At 41.4% G+C, this 26,993-nt stretch overlaps 3 protein-coding genes across 7 annotated transcripts; 2 read left to right on the top strand and 1 right to left on the bottom strand.

Moving 5' to 3' along the window:
• Positions 1-385: 385 nt before the first annotated feature.
• Positions 386-7,607, bottom strand: mastl (microtubule associated serine/threonine kinase-like). 2 transcript variants are annotated; one of them, XM_078280155.1, is made up of 13 exons: positions 7,307-7,607; positions 7,086-7,223; positions 6,858-6,997; positions 6,670-6,758; positions 6,463-6,569; positions 6,201-6,354; positions 5,862-6,031; positions 4,682-5,707; positions 3,652-3,793; positions 3,501-3,515; positions 2,447-2,560; positions 2,157-2,258; positions 386-1,679 (listed from the first exon to the last, which is right to left on the bottom strand). In XM_078280155.1, exons 1-13 carry the CDS (start codon positions 7,472-7,474, stop codon positions 1,522-1,524), a joined length of 2,523 nt encoding a protein of 840 aa, XP_078136281.1. In that variant the 5' UTR covers positions 7,475-7,607; the 3' UTR covers positions 386-1,521. The 2 variants fall into 2 exon arrangements, with proteins under 2 accessions (XP_078136281.1, XP_078136282.1); XM_078280156.1 differs by lacking the exon at positions 3,501-3,515.
• A 302-nt stretch (positions 7,608-7,909) lies between these two features.
• On the top strand, positions 7,910-17,364 carry LOC144536864 (ATP-dependent zinc metalloprotease YME1L1-like). Of its 4 annotated transcripts, none has more exons than XM_078280159.1 (18): positions 7,910-8,272; positions 8,906-9,025; positions 9,725-9,893; positions 10,296-10,397; positions 10,523-10,608; positions 10,721-10,862; positions 11,975-12,082; positions 12,457-12,594; positions 12,720-12,872; positions 12,963-13,095; positions 13,201-13,263; positions 14,006-14,118; positions 14,485-14,640; positions 15,039-15,190; positions 15,290-15,416; positions 15,766-15,839; positions 16,261-16,347; positions 16,428-17,364. In XM_078280159.1, exons 1-18 carry the CDS (start codon positions 8,237-8,239, stop codon positions 16,578-16,580), a joined length of 2,112 nt encoding a protein of 703 aa, XP_078136285.1. In that variant the 5' UTR covers positions 7,910-8,236; the 3' UTR covers positions 16,581-17,364. The 4 variants fall into 4 exon arrangements, with proteins under 4 accessions (XP_078136285.1, XP_078136283.1, XP_078136287.1 ...); XM_078280157.1 differs by having other exon boundaries at positions 12,421-12,594; XM_078280161.1 differs by having other exon boundaries at positions 7,911-8,272; positions 11,975-12,058.
• A 1,977-nt stretch (positions 17,365-19,341) lies between these two features.
• On the top strand, positions 19,342-26,346 carry pks1 (polyketide synthase 1). The gene is made up of 6 exons (XM_078280749.1): positions 19,342-19,399; positions 19,494-19,647; positions 19,734-19,894; positions 19,987-20,190; positions 20,292-20,473; positions 20,592-26,346. The coding sequence occupies exons 1-6, from the start codon at positions 19,342-19,344 to the stop codon at positions 26,085-26,087; spliced, it is 6,255 nt and encodes a 2,084-aa protein (XP_078136875.1). The 3' UTR covers positions 26,088-26,346.
• Positions 26,347-26,993: the final 647 nt, after the last annotated feature.

Below are 26,993 nucleotides of genomic sequence, written 5' to 3'. Positions count from 1 at the left end.
ATATGTGCTACAGCCGGGGTTGGGGAGTAACGGGATACATGGAACGGCATTGCGTAATTAGGATACAAAAAAAACCACCTAACTGTATACTGATGCACTTAGTAAAAATAGAGATGAATAGCAGGATTACAATTTAAAAATAAGGAATGATATCCTACCATGCTAACACTAAACGAGTTTTTCAGTGGCTGGAAATTTCACCATGATTTTGTATTTAAAGCAGTAAAGGGGAACAACAGTACAGTGCAAATGATGGAGAGTGGTACTGATCTTCTCATCTAACCCGTGGCACGAAAGCAAATCATTTCCCAAACTGTCCTTTAAACATTTATTTCTAAATTTTGTCATTGTGGTGTTTCACCAGAAAAAAAAAAGGAACAAAGTACACCGTGTTACAAACAAGATTTTATTTGTATTTTACGTTTTTTCTTAGAGTTTTCTTAGAAGATTAAAATTTCACAATTAGCTGGGAGCAGAGTGAATTTCTCTTAAAATATAGTAGTGTAAGAAAATGGACAGGAGATCACATCAAAATGACACACAAACACACACAAAATGGCATAAAAGCAGCCAAAACTGTTCTGTTTGAATACAAAGTACTCTTGTCCAGTCTTAAAACAATGACATGTGAATGTTATTAACAAGATTTACATATAAAATTATTATTGATTAATATATTAGCATTTTCCTTCAGTACCCCTCAAAGAGAAATTAACAGTGTAGCAACAAAAAGAAGAAGCTCAACTGCATGGAAAGTTAACATCAGGTAGTAGGAGCCACGTCTACATGAACTTATCAATGAACGTATGAATCAATAGAACAGAAAGCAACGCCTATTATGAAGATAAATCCGTAGCAAAATTTATTTTGCTAGCACAAGAACCTAATTTAACCCTCATTTTGTCCTCGGGTCAAATTTGACCCGTTTTCAACGTTTTTTATATTAGAAAATATGGGATGTCGAAATAAGCGCAGAAAATGTAAAACAAAAAGTTGGGAAAAGACAAAGAAAAACTATGAAAATAAACCCAAATACCAGGAGAAAACGTCGGAACAAAACGTCAAAATGTCAGATAAAGCGATATCAATTTTGAAATAAGTGACCAAAACGTTGGAAAAAAAACACAAAAAAAACCCCACACTAAAACTTGGAAAAAAAAGCAGCTAAAACATTGAGATAGGGACAACATAAGTGTTTGTTTTCATGTTTGACGGGAAGACAACACAAGGGTTAAGACACAACTATGTAAAATGGTAATATTAAGTTGTAAAAGAAGTTTACGGTCTACACTGCATACTCGTAAATAAGTCAACAGATTCAGCTATTTTCTGGCTCTTGTGAACGGTGATTGCACATAGGTAAAATGTTTTTTTTTAATTTTTTTTTTTAAAAAAGGTATTACAACGAACAGAGAACCAATCAGAATCTACATCGTTACCGTGTATTTGTTTGTATAATGGGTGTGATTTTTGGAGTTGGCAGGCTGCTTTGATCGAACTCAGCTGTTGCTGTTTGGAAGTCTACAGACTGAAGCCGGACACGGTGATGTGCTGAGCGTTGTTTCTTGCATCAAAGTACGAGGTGTCGGTTTCGTTCTCCGGCTGAGGGATGAAAGGCATCGGCTGGTTCTGCAGGTTGTCCCAGTCCAGGCCCTCAAACAGGGGGTGACGCCTGAGCTCTGGTGGATGTTCAAGCAAAAATAATTAGAAACACACTAGATTTACTTACAACAGGCCAATATTAGCGTTTTATTATCAGCGATTCCCTGATTACAGCTACCTAAAAAAAGGTTTAAATCCTTTTTTTAACCACATAAATTTGAGCAAAGTTCTCATACATAATTACAAAAATTGGTCAGACAATAAAACATAGGCCTGCTGTGTTGAAATAAACATCACTAGTGTAAAAAAAAGTAGATTTAGATTGTGTCAGTTGTGTACTCTATATTATATCGGGTGTGTTTTAATGTTTGCCACACCAGAAAGTCGTATTGATAGATTGGTTGGATTAGGAACTTCAACAATTAAAACTGTGCACTTTGTCGATCACTTGGACTCACTTAATCAATGGCTTTTCTAATGAATTACATGAAGGTCTGAGGACCAACATTTTAAATTCAGAAATAAAAAATAAAAAACTGAAAAGTGGTCCTCACCCTTTAGACCAGCTCGTTTTGTCATGTCCATGGTCAGGAGGATTTCAATCGCATTTCTTGAGTTTACAGACAGTTCCTCTTCTTCCTCAGGCCAGGGAATATCTAAAATTGTTAATAGCGAGGTGGTAAAAGAAGCAACAAAAGCATGCCATTAATATTATCCATTAAACATTTGTTCAACTAAAACTGCAATATGTTAAAAGGCAGGCTTTATACATATTTGTTTAACATATTTTAGAGCATTTTGTGGTTTAGGTTTGGATGCTCCTGTAAAAGACAACCAAACCCACCTCTGTTGAGAATATTCTGGAAGACCAGGTGAGGCGCCTCGTCGTTGAAAGGTGGCACACCTGTGAGGAACTCGAAAAGACACACACCTAGCGCCCACCAATCCACCATGCAGTCTGGATGGAAGCAAAAGAAAGGTCACATTTCATACAGCTGCTGCAGCGGCTGCGAACGCCACAGTTTTCCCTGCGATTCCTGTTAGAGTGCACTGATTGTACTGCGGTGGCAGAAAGCAGGGACTACGTTAGGCTGAGGATGGAGGGATGGAATTTCTGGGTATACGCTTCATTCTACCTGTAGGTGAATGAAACAGGCCCGAGACATCTGTCATTACCAATCACACTGTCATTTTGCAAATACAGTTAAATACGTCACACACGTCCCGTGAGATTTGTGACTAGCATGGTAGTTTTAAATGACGGCAAGGATTTAAAACTACATTTCTCACAATGATCTATGGTTGAGTTCAGAAAGACACTTGACTGCCGATGAATAAATACTGCCACAGGATCGTTCATGTCACAGACTGTCCGTTAATGAATTCACATAGCAGCAATCATGCTACGAAATGGCATGGGGCGACTGACAGGAAACGCTGCCTTCAGCGCGTTAACATTTGAATGAATAACAGCACATGTCAGCTCACTAGGTTATTATTAGATGACATTTTGCAGTTGCTAAATATAAAAAAAATAAAGCCAGTGCCATAGCACATTGACTAGGTGCCACAATTACCCAAAATCTACAGATTTTAAGAGCAGAAAAGTCCTATTGTCCAGTTAAAAGCACATCAGCCTGATTCCCCCAGCTGTTAACAATGGTGTTAGCTTAATGTTAGAAGACGATCCCATTTTTATAGCCTTTATAATCACAGTTTAAATGTTGCCCCCTTCCCTTCTGATCAGGCCCAGTGTGTTCACTAATCCAAGGGGCAGAAACAGAACCAGTGGGGAAAGGAGAATGGGGAAAGAATCAGCTCATTTCCTCTAGCGTATTAGCAGGCTGGGTGAACATGCAAGCTTGCTTGCACAGACAGCAATAACACTATTAACTTACCACACTGACGACTTCCTGAAACTCAAAGAGAAGGCCTGTCATAGGGACTACAATCTCAACCATCCAATGTCAATACCATAAGAATGTGTTGGGCTATTTCTGTGTTGTTGTGGTTGTCGTGGTGCATGGAATTTTGCATTCCCTATCTTACCATGCGGTTTTCCCAAGAGAAGCTCTGGAGCCAAATAGTCAGGAGTTCCTAAAATGGGTGCGCCCTCAACAGGCAGTGCACCCCTTCTGACACTCTTAGGGGTCCTGAAAGGGGTGCAAGTGGTCGACATGGGCTGAGGAGTCTGATGCGAGAAGGGAATAAAAGGAAACGTGAAAAATGGTATAAAAGAAAAAAATGTAATCAAAAACTGCACAATGTGTAATCTAATCCAACTGCCCTTAAATGAATAACCGTTGTGGCATTTATGTCAATTACAATGTAATACACCACAAACTATGCCCTGAAAGTTGTAAGTTTAATCACCACCACTCTGAAACATTTGTTTTTAAAAGGTCCCATGGCATGAAAATTGCACTGACGTTTTTTAAAATTAATATGTGTTCCCCCAGTCTGCTTATGGTCCCCAGTGGCTAGAAATGGCGATAGGTGTAAACCGAGCCCTGGGTATCCTGCTCTGCCTTTGAGAAAATGAAACCTCAGATGGTCCAATCTGAATCTTGCTCCGTATGAGGTCATAAGGAGGAAGGTTACCTCCCCTTTCTCTGCTTTGCCCGCCCAGAGAATTTTGGGAAAGAGACTTTAGATACAGTATCAGGGGACCCACTAAGGTCTATATAAAAGAGACTTCAGATACAGTATTAGGGGACCACTAAGGTCTATATAAAAGAGACTTCAGATACAGTATTAGGGGACCACTAAGGTCTATATAAAAGAGACTTCAGATACAGTATTAGGGGACCACTAAGGTCTATATAAAAGAGACTTCAGATACAGTATTAGGGGACCACTAAGGTCTATATAAAAGCATCCAAAGAGCACCATGTCACGGGACCTTTAAAAGACCTTTCAAGCTTCACGACGGTTTTGTGTACCCAAGATAACTTCTGTGCACAAAAGACTACAAGTCTACAACCAGTCTAATGGCTCTGTGAGGCTGCTTTGAATGAGGAGTCCTACAACTGTACAGCCAGCGCAAAACCTTGTTTAAACTGTGTCTTCATATGCGTACCTGATAGAGTGAGCTGTTGGAGCTGGGTCTTTTCTGCACTGGTGTTGCATTGCCAGACGCAGAGTGATAAGAAGCGGCTGTGGACATGTCCATAGCTTCAACAGAACCCACGCTAAAACGGGACATCCCTGATGTGTTGGAGCGGTTAATGGAGCTACAGTAGCTACGGAAAGCTACAACGTTTCGCGGCTTGAGGAATGAGGAGGACTGTGCCAGATCAGGGAGCGGGTTAAGGAAAGAGCACTGAGATCCTCCCCGGCTAAAGTGACCAAGTTTGGGTGTTCCAGTGTTAACAGCAGAGGGAGTTTGTGGGAGTGATTCAGTGATGGACACGTCTTTGTTTTCCTTTTGTTCCTCGGGTGATGCTAAATTCCTGTTTATGGAACCTTTGCTTGGCTTGAGAGATGCACGGCTGTCGATAGTGAGAGATGTTTCATGCATAGACCCGTCAGAGTCGAGGCTCAAGCTCCTGCAAATGTCACTGTTCCCAGCAAGTGGTGATGTGAAACTTGAACGTGACAGGTCCTTGGCTTCGTCTTCAAACACGTCCTCTGTTAAATCCTCCAGTTCACTAAACAGGATTTTGGCCACAGCAATGGGACTGGAGCGCTTTGGGATCTGGTCTTCAGCTGACCCAATCCTCTCGGTGGAGACCATGAAGTCACCTATTTGGATGGTTGAAAATGTCCCAGTCAGGCCAGTGTGAAACCTCATAGTCTCTTCTGGAATCTCGTAGCACCTCTCATAGACTGCATTACTCTTCTTGGCTTGGATCTCCAGTGGTACGGGGCTTCTCCCAACGTCAGAAAATTTTCTCTTTGCGGATGAGGCTGATAGACAAGAATCATCCAGAGCTGTGGACCTCAGTTTGTTGGTGTGAGGACTCTTTTCTGCAAGATGGTCTGGATCTGACAGAACGCTTGTGGCCCCGGCAGAGAAACCAAAGGTGGCCAGTTTTGTGGGCGCACCGTCTTGTTTGAGCCCTTTGGACTCAGAATGCAGTTCCCCCTTCTGCTCATTTTCTTTCTGAAGAACAAAGATGAAAGAAAATCCGTTTTCACAATAAGGAATGAACAAATCTGAAAGATCAGTATAGGAACTGATGATGGCAAATTTCAATGAATTATTTTTTTTAAAGAAAATCAAATTCCAATCCTTTTTGTTTACGGTATCCGCTTACATCTGCACCAGTGTGTTGTATGTCCTCACATTCCCACAGTGGACTGATGCCACCTTCAGTGTCGGTGGTGCTGCATACACTCATCGTCTCACACCTCTTCCTGATCTTCAACAGTTTGGTGGTCAGATTTTTAGACAGGTTATGAGGGCTAAAGACAATATTGTTGGGTCCTGTAGAGATAATACAGATAAACCAAAACTGTTAAAACACATTCTCAATGTCAAGATCTCACTAGGAAGCTAAACTACGCACCAGCCTTTTATAAAGTCCTTGCATAACCAGTGAGTCCACAAGGTTAATGAATGATGGGAAAAAGCTAAGGTGGATATCTATAATGACCTGTAACCCGAAGAACCGGAGAGGACCGCTGATCTTTTTTCTTCATCAAGGGAGAACCAAGAGAGCTATTCTTCGGTTTCATTCTGCCGCAGGACATGGAACTGGACACAGCAGATGTACTGCAGTGACGCTTGGCTTCTCCTGCAGGTGAATTCTGTGTTTGATCAAAATCAAGGAAGAGTCATTATTCAACACCAAATATGCATACATACAACATGCGATTAGGGCATTTCTCCATGCAAAATAATATAAATTCACTTACAAATCCAATGGCACTGATTAAGGAGAGGACTTGACCCGGAGTGCGGAAGTAATCTTTGTTTGGTTTAGCCAAGGATGGAGTAGTAAGGATATCCATAAGACTCAGCTCTGATAGAGAGTACAGTCATAAAATAAAGGGAAATGTTACTAACATTACAAGTGGTAATGGTCACACGTTGTTCAGGTGTTAAGCTGATGGGACTCGTACCTCTGTCAAGCTTGACTTTAGAAAGGCCGAAGTCTGTCAGTTTGATGTGACCTTTGTTGCATATGAGCATGTTGTCTGGCTTCAAGTCCCTAAAAAGTTATAATTCAGGTAAATGTCCAGGTCACACAATCAATCTCACCCTCACCCAAAGACGAATCAATCAACCTAAAGAAATTGTATCAAAGTACCTGTGGATTATACCATGTCGGTGGAGGTAGTCCAAAGCTAGCGCAACCTCTGAAATGTACTTTACAGACATATCCTGCTCGAAATACCCATAGATGTGAAGCAGAGATTTGACATCTCCACCAATAAGGTATTCCATTACCTGTTAAAAACATGAAAATAATACTAATAATAATAATGTTAATGTAAATGTGTTTTGTGCAAGTGTCATTTTTTGTTTCTGGTGTTACCAGATAGATCTTGGTGGCTGTCTGAAGGGAGTAAAACAGGTGAACCACGAAGGGGCTTTTGCTCAAAGCAAGTGCATCTCTCTCCGCCTTCATCTGGCCCATCATATTTTTATCAACCATGTCTGCTTTCTTCGTCATCTAAAGAAAAGAAGAGTGGATATTAGCAACTTAAAATAGTCCAATTAACTGATTTAAAGTTGTCAAAGACCAAACCGACTTACTTTAATGGCATATAATCGCGAATTGCACTTCTTCCGTGCAAGGTAAACCTTGCCAAAAGCTCCGCGGCTGATGGGCTTCAAAATGAGGAAATCCTCGATTGAAGGCGGTTTAGGAGTATCCACCGATTTATCATTTCTACTAGAGTCGTGCTTTTCATCTGCGTCCATTGTACAGCTGTTTTTAAAATGAGGAATTGGGTTGCGTCTGTAACAGCCAGCTAGGTCAGAGTAAACATTGCGTGTCTAAACAACAATCTCGGGTTTGTTTTGAATTTTTGAATTGACTGTTGGTTCGGTTCTTTCGCGGGGTCCTCTGAACTTCCGTTCCGTTTAGTTATTCAACTAACTGCCTGTGTGTAAATCATCCCTGAGGTTGTTAATTTTAGCTGTCAAATTACCAAGTGTATTACCATCAGTCACAATTAGGGCTAAGGGAACGATTGTATATTTAATATGTAAATATGTTTTTGAATTGTATTTTTTTTCTTTGTCCATCTATATCGTTTAGACATTTTAATTTTGATCAGGCAGTAAGTAGTAGAAGTACATGTATAAATTGTGTAATACCAGCCAAGCGTACGTTTCCTGAAGGGCACGTAACTGGAAAATGAGAATATTTATTTTTGTCATATATGTATTCTAAGCACGTTTAATTTAATTTTAATAAACTCGTGGTTTGACATCCACAAATGATGTAATGACCCAGGCTGCACCTGGTAGTACTTCGACATGACGTCATATTGTAGTCCATTTGACCTTAGATGCCGGAGAATCCATTTGCTGTTATTTAGCTAAGCTGCTGAAAGTTGTGTAACAAGGGAAACAAAAAGGACACCACTCTCGGGAGGACTCGTTCATTTGAGTTATATAGAGGGTCTCTCCTCATAAATCAACCCCCAACTCCTAATTTTGAGTTATCATTCGGCAAAAATGTTTTCACTGTCAACGTGTTTTCAGCCACAGCAGGTAACGTAAAGCCGACCGGATAGCATCTTTTTGATTATTAAGCTAGCTAATGTGTGCTCCTCTGACAACGTACAGCTATATGTTTTAGTTATAAAGTAAGCGTTGCCGGGAAGGGACTGTTATGGGAGCAATGAGAAGATCTGTCTATCGTTGTTTATGTTATGTCTTCGCTTCTTGTCATTGACAAGCTAGCTCGGCTAATGTTAGCATTATTCTTCATAATCAGCCCATGCATACGTCACGTTGTCGTAGTGAGCAAAGCAGCAAGATCCGACACGTACAGCGAGCGCTGTAAGTGCGGTTTCTCTCGTGACGTCACCATCTGATATGTCTCTGAAGAGCTAGGCTTTGAGTAAATTGAAGGGTGCTAACCTAATTGTGAGTTTAGGTTATATAACTGACACACGTCTGACGAATGTGGGCCATACTTTTCTCTGATTGGAAAAAACAGAGTAGAGTCAGCGAATAACACTCCGACCTCACTGTCTGGACGTTTTTATATAAAATCCAGAAAACCTGAAATCCCTTTCTAGACATTAACTTCTGTACGTGTTTAGTACATAATACACATTAAAAGAAAGGTTGTACATCTCATCATGTGTTAAAAAAAGACTATGTTTATGTATCTGCCAGATGATAGTGCCCCTCAGCCAGCTCATCAATGCCCTCCACTCTCTGAAGAACTCAGCCACAGCTTCAGTCCAGGCCCTGCACAAAGATTTCATTCCAGAGCACAGTTCATATCTAAAAGAGGTGAGACGGACACCACACAGGTACATGGCGTGATTGATACAGGACATCATCATCATCAATGACTTTGGTCTGAACTCTGAACTTGAATGTCTTCACATGCAGATTACTTTTTTTTTTTTTTTTTTTACTTTGTTGGTAATGCAAGACATAATTAAAAATCGTACTGAACATTAGTTATGTTGGACAACCTACTGGGCTCTTTTCAGCAGGCTTACACACACAAAGCCAGACAAATCAGTCATGAATGAATTTTACTGAATATGTACTGAAGCTGTTTGAAATGTGCTTTTCATCATTTATCATAAAAAAAGTTTTCCTGCAGAAAAAATAAAATAAGGTGAAGGATGCACAATCATAACCAGGGCCAGACGGACTCTGCCAACGCAGAATCCCGCAGAATGTTAACTCATCTTCACCACAAGCAGAATGGCACGAGCAGTTTGTTTTTTTAATTTTACACTAGCCGAGAAATGTATTCTCAAGCCTACCAGTATCTGTCACGTTGTCTTATTTCATGTGCAAACAAATTATTTTGCACATCCCACAGTAGTGAAGCAGGTCTATCTCACCGTGTTAATTTCTATGTCTCCGAAAAAGTGAGTATGTTTTCCCAAAAGGCTCTAAAAATCCACATGCACGCAATGATCGATTTAGAAAAGGGTAAATAACCTTATTTTGCTATTCTCTCCTTCTTCACAGCCTAGTGTGAGTCTGAGGGATCTTGGCTTGTCGGAGATCAGGGTGAGTCAGCTGGATGAGCTGGTCAGCAGGTTACTGCCTATCCCCGGCCCAGAAGAACCTCCCGCTGTTCCTTCCATATGGAGGTCGAGTCACGTTTCTTCAGACAGCTTCTTTCACAACAAGCATGGTGAGCAGCTCAGGCTTCCCAGCTTTATTGTTCTCTAAGAACATCTTACTTTATCAAAAGCTGTCGAATCTGAGACAATTCAGTTACCTTAGAAAGCTAATTTGAGGGTGCCTGGGTAGCTCACCTGGTAGAGTGGGCACCCATATATATATATATATATATATATATATAGAGAGAGAGAGAGAGGTTTACTCCTCGACGCAGCAGCCACGGGTTTGACTCCGACCTGCCCTTTGCTGCATGTCATTCCCCCTCTCTCTCCCCTTTCAAGTCTAAGCTGTCCTATAGAAATAAAGGCCTAAAATGCCCCAAAAATAAGAAAAAAGAAAGCTAATTTGACACATTTGTCAATATATATAATATGTTAAGTGAAACAAATCTTTTGTACTTTTTGCCTGACAGGGTTTTCACACAGAAGGTTGGGTATTTTTGGCTCCCCAATATTCCACAGACAATACCACAGTCCTCTAAACGAAGCTTGCTCAGAGCTACAATTCTTGCCCGGTAAGAAACAGACTTTGAATACTTAAACTGCTGTGCGTTAAGTTATGTATGCGTATGAATGGCTTGACATTCAGGGAAGTGTGTTTTAATGTTTTTCGGCTTTCCATTTGTGGGTCTATTTTTAGTATGGATCCAGAGTCGGGGTTTCAAGACACTTAAATCAAGGACCAGACGGACGGAGTCTGAGGTCTACACACCAGCCTTCATAAAGGTCAGCAAAGATTAGTGGGACCTGTTGGAAGGCACTCTGTGTTACCAAAAGAATATAAGGGGGGGTGAATTGTGAAGCTTTCCAACCAACTCTCCCTCCATTTCTCTCCCAGGGATTGCTTCAGAGGGAAACGGCACCGTCACTGGACGACCTGCAGACACAAAAGCACCTTCCAGAAGACCAGCAGGACGCTTTCAAGAAGGGGTTCGCTGATGGGTTCATGTGGTCTCAGGCCTTCACTCAGAGAACACAAGGCATGTTGCTCACTTACTTATGGGGATGCACCGAATCCAGGATTTGGGTTCAGATTCGGTAGAATACTGGGCTTTTTGACGGGGTTCGGTTTCTGCCGAACCTTAGAATTTCTTTTCCACCGAAACCCTACGTTTGCACTATGCACGCTACGCTGGTCGACGTAATGGCGCCGCTGTTGATTACGGGAAGGTGTTTACGTAGGTGGACCGTTCAATGCAGTAGGCTGTGAGAAAGTGAAAATGGAACTCGTGAGCAGAAAAAGTGTTGTTTGTTAGTACTTTCAGTCAAAAGAAGGCCATTCAAGTCCAGCTACATGTTCAATTTGCAATGCCGATTTGTCTCGTGGTGGCAAGGACCCTGAACAATACACAACACCGCCGCTGTTAAAACATTTGCGTATGAAACATCCGAAAGAATACGAGTTGTGCATGAAGGAATCTACAGACAGCAGCCAAAATGCAGCAACTTCAGGTACGGCAAAGGAAGGACAGTCACAGCTAAAAACCTGTGTTAACCAGACAGCGCCTCTCCCGGGCTTTCAGCCGTTCTCTCGGCAAATGAGTCTCCCTACAGTGGGAGCGGAGCGACCGAACGGCCGGCTGCTGCTCGTTAGCTAACGTTAGCTGTGTAATTTCACCCGCCCAACATGCCTTCATCATACGCTGGTTAGCGAAGATTTGCCAAACAAAATTGTCACTCATCTGGCGATAGCGATGTGCTTTCCTACGATGTGAAAAGAGCGTGTGAATTCAACATTAAGTTGTTACATTGAAGTATTTTAGAGGCTGTGGGCGTTGTTTACTTCATTACTGTGTTTACTGTGTTAATGGACTGAGGATGGGAGTAGGATTCGGTTTCGCAGAATCTTAACCAGTGGATTTGGTATTCGGCCGAATCCCAAAAATCTGGATTCGGTGCATCCCTACTTACTTAGCCTTCAGGCACTACTATTATCATGGATGGGAACCTTTATAATTAAATGATTCCCTGGTAGTCAGTCTTAACAGTTGCACCAGGTTTCTTTGGGTGGCAGTGGCGAATTAAAACGCAGAGATCCTGTGATCGACACCAAGAACTTCTATCTAATCTTTGTCTGTGCTCTGTTTGACAGCCTTGCTGAAGAGAACCAGGATTATCCTGTTGGTCTTCCTACTTCTTGGTATTTATGGCTTGTCAAGAAATCCGTTTCTCTCGGGTAAAGGCTCCTTTTCTGATGCTGGTTTGTTTCAGCCTTTATTCTTTCCTAATACCTCACAGTGTAGCTGATAAGACACAATAGCTTTCTTTCAGTGTGCTTGTAGAGTTTGACTGATTATTCTGCTGCATACCACTGTGTAGTAATACTTTAATATCAATATCGGCTATGTATGTTTTCATGTATATGATACTTGGAATTGATAATTGTATAAAAGCAGCATACATTTGGATCTTTGTATTTACATATATATGTGCTGCAGTAAGCATATTGTAAGCGGCAGTTATAGTGTGACTAAAAAAAAGGAACGTTTTTTTGACTGGCGTTACTATAGTGAACCAGTTGTTTTGGGAATTTCACAGTGAGGTTCCGCACCACATCTGGTTTTGACTCAGCAGTTGACCCCACCCAGATGAAGAATGTGACATTTGAGCATGTCAAAGGAGCAGAGGAGGCGAAGAATGAATTACAAGATGTTGTGGATTTTCTCAAGAACCCCGCGAAATTTACTGTTCTGGGTGGAAAGCTGCCTAAAGGTATTTTATATTTTGTTCCATTTCATCCGTTTTCATTGTCCAGGAAAATAGCCTGATGCAAAAGTTTGCCGTCTTTTTTTATATGCATCTATTTTATGCTAAGTTGTTTCCTTTCATCCTCTCAGGGATCCTCCTTGTTGGTCCACCAGGCACAGGAAAGACTCTGTTAGCACGGGCTGTGGCTGGGGAGGCCGACGTGCCTTTCTACTATGCCTCCGGATCAGAGTTTGATGAGATGTTCGTGGGTGTTGGTGCGAGTCGAGTCAGGAACCTTTTCAGTAAGTTTACTGGATGTGAGGAAAATGTTAGTAACCAGTGAGGTTGAGGATGTATACACAGACAACTACAATCTTCCCCTTTTTTTGCAGAAGAGGCAAAAGCCAACGCTCCTTGTGTTATCTTCATTGATGAGTTGGACAGCGTTGGCGGAAAGAGGATTGAGTCTCCAATGCATCCCTATTCTAGACAAACCATCAACCAGCTGCTGGCTGAAATGGATGGGTCAGCGTTCTGCCTTTTGTCATTTTGAAAACTGCATCGTGGAAAAGATAAATGTTGCTGTCAAGAACTTCTACTTCCCACGCTCAATGTTTTGGTATTTTACAGGTTCAAACCAAACGAGGGCGTCATCGTTATTGGTGCTACAAACTTTGCAGAGGCTTTGGACACGTATGTTTACATTTCACTTTTTTTTCTTCTTAGGCTTACATTTGCTTATTTAGGTAGTATACAGATTGTGGAATAAACAGTTTAAAATAAGCTGAAAAAATATCAATCCCTATTCCCTACAGTATGTAGTTCATGTATACACAACTGTTCAGCTGTGACCTTTACCCTCAGCTGGCTGTTTTTATCCATGGCCTTGTCCTAGTTTCTGTGTTACAGAAGTACACTTAAACAATAGCCTGGGAAAACCCTGACGAACTTCCGGCCAATTTGAAATTTGAGAGCCACCGAAGCGCAGCAACCCGTTGATGCCGCTGTAGCTGCTACGTCAGCGGTTGGGCGGTGTCCGTTGGTGACGCCCCTTTGGAAATGGGCTGTGAATGAAGCTTGCCCAGACCCACTCTCAGTTACAACTGAGAAGGGTCTGGTGTCAACCAGGCTACTTAAACAACTTAAAGTCATGCAGTGATGTTGTTTACACATTTGCATGGGAAGTTAATTAAAATGTGCTGTGCAGTGGTACATGTTCTGACATTTGCTCCCAGTGTTCATTTTCCAATTGTACAAGGACAGTGTTAACATTTTAGTTTGAGTATCTGAAAATATATGTTGCTCTTCAAAAAAAAAAAAATCATATTTGATGAATATAATGCAATTAAAGCAGTAAAGGTAAGTTAGTTTAACAGACGTTAAGAGTCAATGCAGTACGAATCTTAATAAATGCTGCTTTGCTGCTACTTTCCAGCGCTCTGGTGAGGCCAGGAAGGTTTGACATGCAGGTGACGGTCCCTCGTCCCGATGTGAAAGGACGCACTGAAATTCTCAACTGGTACCTTTCAAAGATCAAAATGGACCCTGGTACGTTACGTCTCTGTGTCAAATATCCCAAAAAAAACTTTAAAACTGTTTTTAAACTTAATATCTCGGTAAGCAAATCTTTCAGGTCGTGGTTATTACTGCACTCTTTGTCATTCCCTTTTTGTTAGTATTTCAGAAACGATTTCTAATTGGCAATTAATGTGATATTAGTGAGCGAATCCTGCACATTTTGCAGAAACATGAGCACGCCTTATCAACTGAAATCATCTTTAAAGCGTTCAAAAGAGCACGCCTGTGAGAATACCTTTTTTGGTTTTTCATTTCTGTAAAAGACACCATTGTCTCTTGAACACTGATCACCTTTTTATTAAAGAAGGCCTTTTCTATTGTGTTGCTCTTTTACAGCTGTGGAAGCGGAGATTATTGCCCGGGGCACAGTGGGCTTCACTGGGGCAGAGCTGGAGAACCTGGTCAACCAGGCCGCCCTGAAGGCAGCCATGGACGAGAAAGAGATGGTCACAATGAAGGATCTGGAGTTCGCTAAGGACAAGATCCTCATGGGTGAATGCACGCACACACACACACACGCACACACAATCTGCTCTGCACCCCTCACATCACATGGGACGGATTACCTAGACACACTCTAGTTACGAGACAGGAAGAATGTCAAAGAGCGATGACATGAAGGGGAGCCAATTAAAATCTTTGTTTTAATCCCTTTTTTTTTAAGATGATCTTTTTGGGCATTTTAGGCCTTTAATTCCACAGGACAGATGAAGACATGAAAGGGGGGAGAGAGAAGGGGAACGACATGCAGCAAAGGGCCGCAGGTCGGAGTCGAACCCGCTGCGTCGAGGAGTAAACCTCCATATATGTGCGCCTGCTCTACCAACTGAGCTAACCCGGCCACGTTTTAATCCCTTTTAATCCTTTTTATTTTGTCCTTTCCACACCAGGCCCTGAGAGGAAGAGTGTTGATATCGACAAGAAGAATAAGACCATCACAGCCTACCATGAGTCCGGCCATGCTATTGTTGCCTATTACACCAAAGACGCAATGCCCATCAATAAGGCCACCATCATGCCTAGAGGTCCAACTCTTGGCCATGTGAGCTCATCTCCTACTCCTTTCCAGTACGGTTTAGGTAACTTTTAATGTGAAAATGTAACCCAAATCTAATTTCTGGCCTTTGTTTCTGTCCTCCAGGTGTCCATGCTCCCAGAGAATGACCGTTGGAGTGAGACAAGAGCCCAGCTGCTGGCTCAGATGGATGTCAGTATGGGCGGCCGAGTAGCAGAGGAGCTCATCTTTGGAGATGATAACATCACCACTGGTGCGGGAATCAAAGAACTTGATTTAATTGCCGTTTGGGTGTCAGTCCTGTTGTTCTATCAACACCGGAAACGCTGTTAAAGAGAATATACTTCACCTGTATTCTAAAACCGTAGCATTTAAAAAAAGTTTCTCAGAGCAGTGTTTGTAGTGCAAAATGCAAATGTTTGTGGTTTCAAAAGGATTCTGACAGATTGGTATCCTATGCTGGTATGAAACAAAAGTCTTTGTTTAAATGTATGAAATCAGAACAGTGAAATATTATAGTACACGTCTGATAATATTGACTGTATGCTTTGGTCGTTTGTGATACAGCATTGGTTTAAATTTCCCGCTATTGTTCATTTTAGGAGCCTCCAGTGACTTCGATGGAGCAACCAAAATAGCAAAAATGATGGTGACCAGGTTCGGCATGAGTGACAAGGTAACATTTAAATGTGTGTGGTAAATGAGTGACCATTTGGATACTTTTTGCTAACATAGATGACTGATCGATGAGGTGATGTTCTGGGGCCTTTATTGCTGCGGGGCTTGACCCTTTCTTTACAGTATACACAACAAAATGTTTGCATGAAGCCACGTGTAAATGTTATTTTGAACATCAGAGACTGGGACACTCATTTATTGTTCAGGTGGAATGAAAACCTGCAGTCATTTAACATTACCAGAACATAGAATTACACAAAAGACAATGGAAATCTCTGTCTAACTCTGGGGGGAGAAAAAAAAAAAAAAAATCTCTCGCAGGAGTCGCAGCTTATAATGACCAGGAACGACAAGTGCCTAATGCACAGGAAGGGCTATTGTTCACTCAACCTAAGGATGTAATTTGCGTTTGATTGCAGCTTGGCGTCATGACCTACGGCGACGTGACCAAGCAGAGCCCCGAGACACAAGCTGCCATCGAGCAGGAAGTCAGGGCTTTACTGAAGGTGAGTTTCCCCACAGCACTCTCAAATTGACAGTTTAATGTATCTCTTTCTTATTCAAAATGTCTTCCTCTCTCATCCAGGACTCATACGAACGTGCTAAAAACATCCTCAAGACGTACAACAAGGAGCACAAGAAGCTAGCTGATGCCCTGCTCGCGTATGAAACTCTGAATGCCAAGGAGATCCAGATGGTGCTGGAGGGCAAATCATTGGACCAGCAGATACCTCAGTAGATATTTTTTACTCTTGTATCATGTATATATATGAAGCTGTGCACAGGGCTTTTGGAGGCCTTGTATTTCATTTGTTTGTAACCCTCTTTATTATCGATGTGAAGATTAAATGATAAAAAAAAATGTTTCACCCCTTTATAAACTTTTTTTTTTCCTTTTTTTTTTCATTTGTCTTGCATTTCCTGTAGCAAAGACTTTTGGTTTCACAGTGATTTTAAAAGCACTCAGTTTAATTGAATAAAAATACATATTTGTTCTCCAGAAGTAGTCTGCTACAGATGTTTGAGGTGTCACGAGGGGCTTCCTGTCCTCTACTCTTAAGACAAATGACTTCTGTTTATGTTTTGATACATCAGTCAGTCATATTTGGCATCATAACAAGGTTATACAGTAAATATATTAAGGTGAGATGAATGATTTCACATATGTCTGTCTCATTTTAAATGTGTACACACTGGTGAACACCATAGAACCTTAAAAGTACCTCAATCTAGCCACCATCTGGCTGTAGCAAAGTACAGGTGATACCATCATTTTAGAGATTTTTTCTCTATTTCAGTTGCATCTATTTTGTTTATTTATTTAAATGCCCAAAGGTGTGTTCTTTTTCTGAAATTAGTGATCCTCACGTATTGTAAGCCCACGTGTAGCTGATAAATGAGGGGAAATGTATGTATGTATATATACACACACACTATGAAACGTGTAAAAGGATTGGCTTTGTGCTTCTGTTCTTTGAGACAAAGACATTGGAGCTCAAATAAAGGTTATCCTTACTCATGAATGTGTTGTTCAGTACATGACTCAAATGAAACAACTTGCAATGACTGACTTTGGCCACTTGGCGGCAGCAGAACAAGCTGCTCTCAAAGCTTACATGGCCAATTATGTGTCAGCAAGACAGTTCCTTATTTACATATCACATCAAACAGATACTAGCATTTAGTTGGAGATGAATGGCTTCAGTATTCATTTTCACTTTGGTTCTCTTTTGGTCTTTGCCAGCTTCTCGGTGAAATATCTGACTCTACATTAGTTGCCAAATGCTCCACTATGTTCTCCACCTGCAGACTTGTCTGCTGTTGGTGCTGTACAAACACCTACTGGTCACAGTGGGTTTATCAGCCTTTTCCACTGACAACAGCTGCCTGCTGCTGCTGGAAATAAGGTTGATGGTGGCTTTAACATTTTTTTTTTTTTTTAAAGTTGCAGGTCTTAAAAACATTGAGTGGCGAGGACATGAAAACACTGTTAAGCTGAGAGGGGTGAGAATGCTCTGGTTTATCACTCAGTGACACTTTTCACTCATAGTTGAAACATTTGTCAACATTCAGTAGGCCTACATCCAGACCCCATTCACTTTTAAGTTTCAGACCTGTGCTAAAATAAGATTAAATGACATCCCCCTACACTTAATGCACCACAATGACAAAGCACAAACAGGATTTGAGCATTTTTTTGTGTGCAAATTTATTAAAAGAAGAAACATTGACATAACCAGTCAGACCTTTAACTCAGTACTTGGTTAAAGCACCTTGGGCAGCAATTAAAGCTTTAATTCTTCCTGGGTAGGAAGTTTTGTACACCTGGATTTTGGATTTTCTGCCAGGCTTCCCTGCAGATCCTAAGTTTCTCAGGTTGAATGGGGACCGTCAGTTTTGGTTTTTTCCACAGCCTTCCCCAGATCTGTGCCTCAACACAGCTCTGTCTCTGAGCTCTGCCTAAAGCTCCTTCGACCACACGGCTTGGATTTTGCTCTAATATGCACTTTGAGCTGTCAGACCTTATATAGACAGGCGTGTGTGCCTTTCCAAATCACGTCCAAGAAATGGGAGGCACCTGAGCTAAATTTAAGTGTCAAAGCAAAAAGATGTCAGGGTCTGAATACTTAGGCTATGTCAATGTGATATTTCAGTTTTTTCTTAAAAAAAAAAAAAAAAAACTTGTGTCTGCTGTCATTATAGAATATTGAGTAAAGATTGATGAGTAAAAAAAAAAAAAATGAATTTAATTTTTTTTAGAATAAGCCTGCAACATAATAAAATGTGTAAAAGTGAAGGGGTCTGGATACGTATGGATAAGTAATACAAATTAGACCAGCGTTAACATAATTATGACTGTTACCACTGTCAAGACACATTGATTCATAAGGATGCATCTATCTGCAGATTCTGCGGCATCCAATAATGTCCTTCTTTTCTAGGGTTTACTTTTTCAAGCATACTTTTGAATTGAAGGAAAAAAATTTATTCTTTTTCTGTGTTCTTTCCCCTGATTAACACCTGATTAATGCAGTCTCATCCACAGTAATGATGTTATGTTTAGGAACATCTAAGTAAAAACGTTACTATTTTCTTGTAGAGACGATGTGACCACAGGTTTCTGTGGAAATGCTTTGAAATCTGCTAGTGATAAGCAGACTCTACTACATACTGTGGTCTTTTGTCAATCTGCAAACAAGAACAAAAAATGTATTCACTGTTGCCTTTTCAATGATCTTAAGTTACAATTAGTGTATTTAGTTCCAGATGAAGCCAACTGAGATGCAACAAGGCAGGGCATTGTTGTGTCCTCTTGTCCCAACTCATAGGCACAATGTTTATAAAGGGTGGGAGGTACAGCAGCTTTAGTCCTGACCAAAGACAGCAACCAGGACTGAACATTAAGCTTCACTATGGAGGGGCCTTGAAGTTTCATTTAGGCTTTTAGAAAAAAAGCAACCACGTCCCCAGAGCAACTTCACTGCCATCTCAAAGGAACAATGGAGGATGCAGAGGATGATATAGCTGTTATCGGCATTGGATGCAATTTCCCTGGAGGTATCATACAAGCGTTTTGAATGTCTGAGTGAATGTGTTTTTTCCCTAGTTGTCTTCAGGTAAATCAAAGATATTGTGGTCTGTTTTATTTTAGGTGAGGGCTTGGACAATTTCTGGAGGGTTCTATTGGAGGGGAAGAACTGTGCCGTAGATATTCCAACAGAGAGATTTGACACCACTTTTTGGTATGATGCTGATGATAGCAAACCTGGAAAAACACAGACCACCAAAGCAGCTCTTATAGAAGGGTAAGCATTATCTGTTAAGATTGAGTGTTACATTTCTATTGAAAGATTTTTCGGATTATGATAGATCTGTTATTTTTATATTTCAGGTTTAATGAGTTTGATCACAAGTTTTTTGGCATTACTGAAGCAGAGGCTGAATTCATGGACCCTCAGCAGAAACTCCTTCTGCAGTGTACATACAGGGCATTGGAAGATGCAGGAATCGCTATGGAAAGCATCAGTGGCAGCAGAACTGGAGTTTACATAGGTGATCGTCTATCGTTCTATGATACATTTAAAACAAGCCCAATTTCATGATACACAAATTGTGACATACTGTGCTTCATAATAATGTTGCAGGTCTAATGAACAGGGATTACGAGATACTCCGAAGTAACAGTCCTGCTACGATAACCCACTACAACGGCACTGGGACGGCCATGAGTGTGGCTGCCAATAGAATATCCTTCACCTTTAATCTCACTGGCCCTTCTTTTGCCATAGACAGTGCCTGTTCTTCATCTTTGGTGGCTCTACATGTAGCCTGCCAGGCTATAAAGCAAGGTATTTAGTTCTTTTTTCCCCCCTAATGTCATGCCTTAAAGCAAGCTAATCAACATTTAAATGTTCCATATTTTATTTAACTCTTACGGCATCTAAACTAGGAGACTGTGAGATGGCTCTGTGTGGAGGTGTCAGCTGTATAATAGAGCCAAGAGTGTTTGTAGCTCTCAGCAAGGCCAAGATGATCTCACCTGAGGGAACCAGCAAACCTTTCTCCAGCAGAGCAGATGGCTATGGTAGAGGGGAGGGCTGTGGTGTAGTTCTCCTGAAGCCTCTGAAAAACGTAAACAAGCATTCTGTTTATTGTTCATGATAATTTCATGCCATTAATAAATTGCATACAGCAGAGATAATAAATGGTCTGCTAAACCCATTAACAATATTTTACTTTCTATCTAAAGGCCATAAAAGACGGCAACAAAATATGGGGTATCGTCAGCAAAACAGCGGTCAACCAAGATGGACACTCAGTGACTCCAATCACTAAACCCTCCATGACTCAACAACAGGAGCTGTTGCAAAGAGTCTACTCAGAGTCTGACCTTGCGAATGTCCAGTACATAGAGGCACATGGGACGGGAACTCCAGTTGGAGATCCAACAGAGGCAGCAAGCATCTCAAACGTCATTGCTAAAGCCAAACCTCCCGGTTCAGAGACGCTGTGGATTGGCTCTGTGAAGGGCAACATTGGACATACAGAATCTGCAGCTGGAGTGGCCGGACTCATTAAGGTACTCTTAATGATGAAACATGCAACCATTGTTCCCTCAGTTTTCTACTCAGAAGACAGTGCCAGTGTAGATGTAAAAACTCTGCCTATAAGCATTCCGATTAAAGCTGAAAGATGGGAGACACATTGGTCATTAGGAAGGGTGGCTGGGATCAACAGCTTTGGGTTTGGAGGCACAAATGCACATGTGATTGTAAGAGAGTACAGACAGACCACCGTACCCACTCAGACCCCAAAAGGCTGTCCAAATCTCTTTGTAATATCTGCAGCCTCTGAGAAATCACTTATCCTGTCTATTACTGACACCCACCACAGGCTTTTCAGTGATCAAACAGTTGACTTACAGGCATTGTCATACACTTCAGCATGTGGAAGGAGTCATTCCAGACACAAATATAGGAAGGCCTTTCCAACATCTTCCCTCTCAGATTTAGAACATCAGCTGACATCTGCACTAAAAAAAAAGGTTAGGCCAATAAGCTCTGACATCCAGGTGGTGTTTGTGTTTTGTGGGAATGGGGTTGCCTACAGGGATATGTGCAAGCAGCTCCTGAGAGAGATTCCTGTTTTCAAAGATAAGGTCAGAGAAGTTGAGAATCTCTTTCAGAGTCATAAAAGCATCAGCATTAGTCAATGGCTTGCTGGTGAATACGACAATGAGGATTTCAGCAAGGCAAATGTTGTCCAGCCTCTTCTTTTTGCGATTCAGGTTGGCATTGCCACTCTCCTAAAGCAATGGGGTGTCAAACCTGATGCCGTGCTTGGACACTCTGTTGGTGAGGTTGCTGCCGCTCACTGTTCTGGTCTCCTGTCTCTTGAGGATGCTGTAAAAGTATTATATCACCGCAGTAATCTTCAGAGTAAGGTCACAGGGGGGAAAATGCTTGTTGTTGGTAATGTGGCAGTAGAAAAGGTATTAAAAATCCTTCCAGAGTTTTCTGGGAAGATTTGTGTTGCAGCGTTCAACAGTCCCCAGTCCTGCACTCTGTCAGGGGACGCAGATTCCATAGACATCCTTCATCAAAGGCTGAAGATTGTGTTTACAGAGAAAAATCTCTTCCTCCATGAGTTAGATGTGCCAGCAGCATACCATAGCCATATGATGGATCCTATACTGGATGACATTGAGAAAAGTATTAATCCCTTGGATGCCAACAACATGGAGTGCAAGCTTTTTTCTACAGTGACAGGAGACAGTTATTCAGATGGTGACTTTAGAACAGGCAGGTACTGGGCAAGGAACATCAGAGAGCCAGTTTTATTTGAACAAACACTGCGTGCTGCCACCAAAGACAAGCAATCAAGGACAAATGTGGTTTTTGTGGAGATTGGACCTCGTAGGGCTCTCCAAAGGAACATACATGAGACTTTGGGAAATAACACCATAGTTCTTCCCTCTGTTCAGCCAGAGAAAGATTACGACACAGTCTTGTCTACCGTGGCAAAACTATTTGAACTGGGCATCAGAGTGGACTGGCATCAACTCTACAGAGGTTCTGAGACATTGCCCATAGCTCTTCCAGTCTATCAGTTTGTCAAAACAAAGATAGAATTGAACTTTGAAGCTGTGAGAAAAGGTGGTGAATCATCTGCATTTTCCCCACATACGCTCATATCCCAAATAAAGCAGGAAAACAAAGAGTACATGTGCAACCTCTCATTAGAGACTGCACCATATCTCTGGGAGCATAAAAACAATGGCGTTCCCATTGTGCCAGGCGCGTTCTATGTTGAACTAGCTTATGCCTCAGTGATGGCAAGTTTAAGGCCGAAGAAACCTGTTTCTCTGCTCCAGCTCAGTGTACGTTTTGAGAGTCTGCTTACACTAAGCTCAAACTGTTATCAGTTGAAAGTGACACTGGAACATGCAGAGAATGAGGCTTCATTTAAAATACAGTCTTCTGTCGCAACACATACCTCTGGCACATACAGGTGTACAGATGGCCAACCGCTGTTAGAAGAACCAACCATTTGTCTTGACATGATCTCCCAGAGGTGCAAATTGGTTATAAAGAGAAAAGAGATTTATGCAATTCTTTCTCAAGCTGGATTTGAATATGGCGATGTCTTTAAACAGCTTGACGATGTGCATTTTGGAGATGAATTCAAGGAAGCTGTGACAGCAATTCAAGTCCCTAGTGAACTTCTAAAACACCTTCATGAATATTTCATTCACCCTGTGTTATTGGACTATTTCTTGCAAATGACCGCTGTGGTAGCTATCGGACGGCTAACAGCCAAGCAGGGATTCCCTTCAGCTATCGGTAGTGTAGCCATTTCAGGACCACTACAAGAGGAAATGGTTATGTACTTACGGGTCACTCAGGAGACTCCAGACTTCCTTGAAGTATGTGGTAGCTTTTCCACCACAATGGGTCATGTACTGGTGGAACTTAAGGGAGTGAGGATCTCATTTTTGGGCAATTGCTCAAGTGTTCTTCAGTCACGGTTCTTTCACAATGAAATAACTGCAATTCCTGATAGGAAAGACTTGCAAAATCACAAAATAAAAGCAATAGTTTTTGAAGACAAACTTGGCATTGCTAAAGGACTTAGGCCATACATACACCCAGAGTCAGCACTTGTGGAGAGCAGAGAGCATTGGCTTGCAGCTCAAATTCGAAATTTAGTGTTTGACTCACTTACCAACAGTGTGGATTTGGAAAATGTTCTCTTCATTTGGGGCGTAGAGGACCTCAGTCACTTGTCATCTGAGAAGATGCTGGACTGTTTGGTGACTTGCTGTGAGTTGTTTCGCCAGATTGTTTTAGCCTTGAATGAGAGCAAACGCTCTTGCACTGTCCACGTCATAACCTATAGATCGGCAGAAACGATTGTGGACCATGTCAGTCCTGGTTTTGTGCTGTCTGGTATGACAAGGGCTTGTGCAGCAGAGATGGCAGGTCTCTCGTTTCAACTGATTGACCTTGCTTCTGTGACCAGTGAAGACATTCAAACGCTGGTTCGTGTGATAAACACCTGCAAAAAACAAGAGGTCATGATCAGCAAAGGCCAAGCATCAACAACAAGAATAGCACGGACCCCGATGGGGGACGGCGCTTTATGTCAAAGTGATATGCACTCAGTATATGTGAACGACTTTGTTCTACAGACAACTGATCCATACAGAATGGCTCACTTGTCTGCCATCCCCTACGACACAAATGCAAATTATGTCCAAGAGAAGTCAGTTGAGATGCAGCTTACCAATGTCTGCGCTCATTCGTCTGATTACTTTCCCATCACCACTTCACATTTGAACTTCGGCAAGACAATGTATTGGAACAAGCATGCGTCACAGACTCACAAGCTCCTCGCTTTAGATTTTAGTGGCATTGTCACAGCTGTTGGGAAAGATGTTTGTCATCTAAGAGTGGGAGATCATATAGCTTCATGTTACCCAGTTGCTGCCACTGCGAAGATTATAATTCCCGAAGCCGTGTGCTACAGCACAAAGAGGCTCCCGTTTCTGAAAGAGACTCCATGTGTGTCTTACTTCATACTGGCATGGGAGATCCTGCAGAGAATGCTGTCTAAGGTAAAACAACAGCCCAGAAAGCTGCTCATCATCTCATCCAACTCAGCCTCTGCTCTGATGAAGGTTTTGGCTCTGACAGCAAACAGGTCAGGCTGGAATGTTTCTTCTTTGCCACATTTCAGAGGGAAATCGCTGCATTTTGATCATAGTCATGCATTTGTTTTTCTGCCCCCGTTTGATCACTCCTGGCAGGGGATGCATGACAGTGGTACTCATGATAGACACCTTATTTTTGTATGTAGCAATCGCATGTCATCCTCACTCTCAGCAAACATGTTTGCATTGAAGAGTAAACACATGCATGTACATCAACTTGATGTGGCGAATGTTCTCCAGAGAGCCAATCTGCAAGTACAAAACAGGAATATCTTGGATTGGCTAATGTCATTAGGCTTTGATACAGAGTCTCTACCTTTGAAAAGGGAGATTTTTCAATTATCAAGCCTAGAAGAGCCGCAGACTGATGCAGATGCTGAGTCATACTTTACAACAAAAACAGTGCAGCAAGTTGTTCTAGATCACAGAGAATGTGACTGTCCAGCGTCTGATATCCCTTTGTTTACAAGGCCTGGGAAACTTTTTAAACAAAGCTGTGTTTATATTGTAACCGGAGGGCTCTCTGGTTTGGGACTAGAGACGGTAAAGTTCATTGCCCATAATGGTGGAGGTTGTATTGCAACACTGTCCAGAAGTACTCTGACTGATGAAATGCAGTTTGAAATGGAACTCCTCCAAAGAAGATATGAGGTGACAATCATGAATATCCAGTGTGATGTTTCTGTGTCGATGCAGGTTGTGGACGCGATCTCAAAAATCAAACAACGCTTCTCCTTTTGTTCAATCAAAGGAGTGTTTCACAGTGCTGCAGTATTACATGATGCGTTGATCAAAAACCTCGATGAGTCCCTCTTCCGAAAGGTGCTGCAGCCCAAAGTGAGTGGGGCTCTAAATCTACACTATGCAACACTTCACAACAAACTGGATTTCTTTGTGTGCTACTCCTCCATCTCTTCATTCATTGGCAATGCCTCACAGTGTAACTACGCAGCAGCCAATTCTTTCCTCGACACATTCTGTCATTATCGGAGAAACCTTGGACTTGCTGGACAGTCCATCAACTGGGGCCCTTTAAACCTTGGCCTCTTGTTGAACAAAGACCATTTCCAAAAGTTCCTGGAGGCAAAGGGGATGATGGTAATGGATGTGTGCGATGTGCAAGAGGCACTTGAAAAGTGTCTTGTGATAAACAGACCACAACAAGTCATATGCAAGTTCAACTTCAAAAATCTGCACATTCATGTACTTTCACAAAATGCATCTCTCAGAGAGCGGCTGTCAGCTTTAGTGGAAATGGAGCTAAAAGATGAACTAAGCAATGAACCCAGGGTTCAGCATTTGTCTTCCACACATGGAATTGTGAGATCAATTGTCAGTGACATCAGCAATGCTAGTGTAGATGAGCTGGATGATGACTCAGCTCTGTGTGCGCTGGGTATTGACTCAATGTTGGCCATGACTCTGCAGAATAAGATTTTCCAAGAGACAGGTGTGAATGTGCCTTTGGTTAGAATATTGGACCCGAACAGTACACTGGCTACTTTGTCAGCTATTGTAAAGAATAATGAATGATTTTAATGTACTGCATAAAAGAATGCTTTAAATTAAAACTAAGAAAGGGTTTTGTGAATGCATGAAAATGCTTGGAATAAATTTTAGTTTTTTTGCATGGACACTGAACTGTTTCATTGCTGTGATTTGTTTCTCTTTACAGTTGGCTTGTTTCTACAACCCTGCGATAATATTTTATAGTTAGTAAGTATATATTAGAGTTTTTCCACTGACATAATGGCTTAGTCACAAATGATTGAATACAATGCCATACTGCTTCCTGATTTCTATTGTAATGTCTGTATTTATGTTGCTGACAAGTTTTTTGTAGATGATTTTTACAATAAATCACAAAATGAGATTGGAATATATAAGGCTGGTGTTATTTCATGTGTTTGTCTGTTAATAAATCAGACTAAAACCCACAATTATTTTTTTCCTATTAGCAAGTATTGTTTGTGTAGCCAAAGCCTAATATTGCTTATGTCTTCATGCCATGGAACTCCATGTTGATTATTGTAGCTTGTTTACTTTGTCATTTGATGGGTTTAGTGTGATGTTGGGGGTAGAGTGCAACACTCCTTTTGGCCCAAAGATTTACCATGGGTGGCATAGGAAATGTTTAGCATTTAAAATGAAAATGTCTTGACTTTTTGAAGATTTTTGAAGCTGTACGTATTTTTTTTTAATACATTTCGTAATATTTTTAATCAGTGTAGCATCGATGATTTTTTTTTTTTTGGACGTGTGAACTAACAAAATAGCCTTTGGACCAATTTGGAGCCTCGCTTGATACTCTTGCCAGTTGCCAGAATGAAGGAATATTTATTAATAAACAAACCTGATCAAGTGCATAGAAAACTTGGCAGCTTGTTTTACTGCATCATGAAACAGCAAAAAAAACAATACGTTAAAAAAAATGAAAAC

Source organism: Sander vitreus, chromosome 22 (genome assembly GCF_031162955.1).
Source record: "Sander vitreus isolate 19-12246 chromosome 22, sanVit1, whole genome shotgun sequence".
Taxonomy (NCBI): Eukaryota; Metazoa; Chordata; class Actinopteri; order Perciformes; family Percidae; genus Sander; species Sander vitreus.
This window is presented reverse-complemented; position numbering and strand designations above follow the sequence as displayed.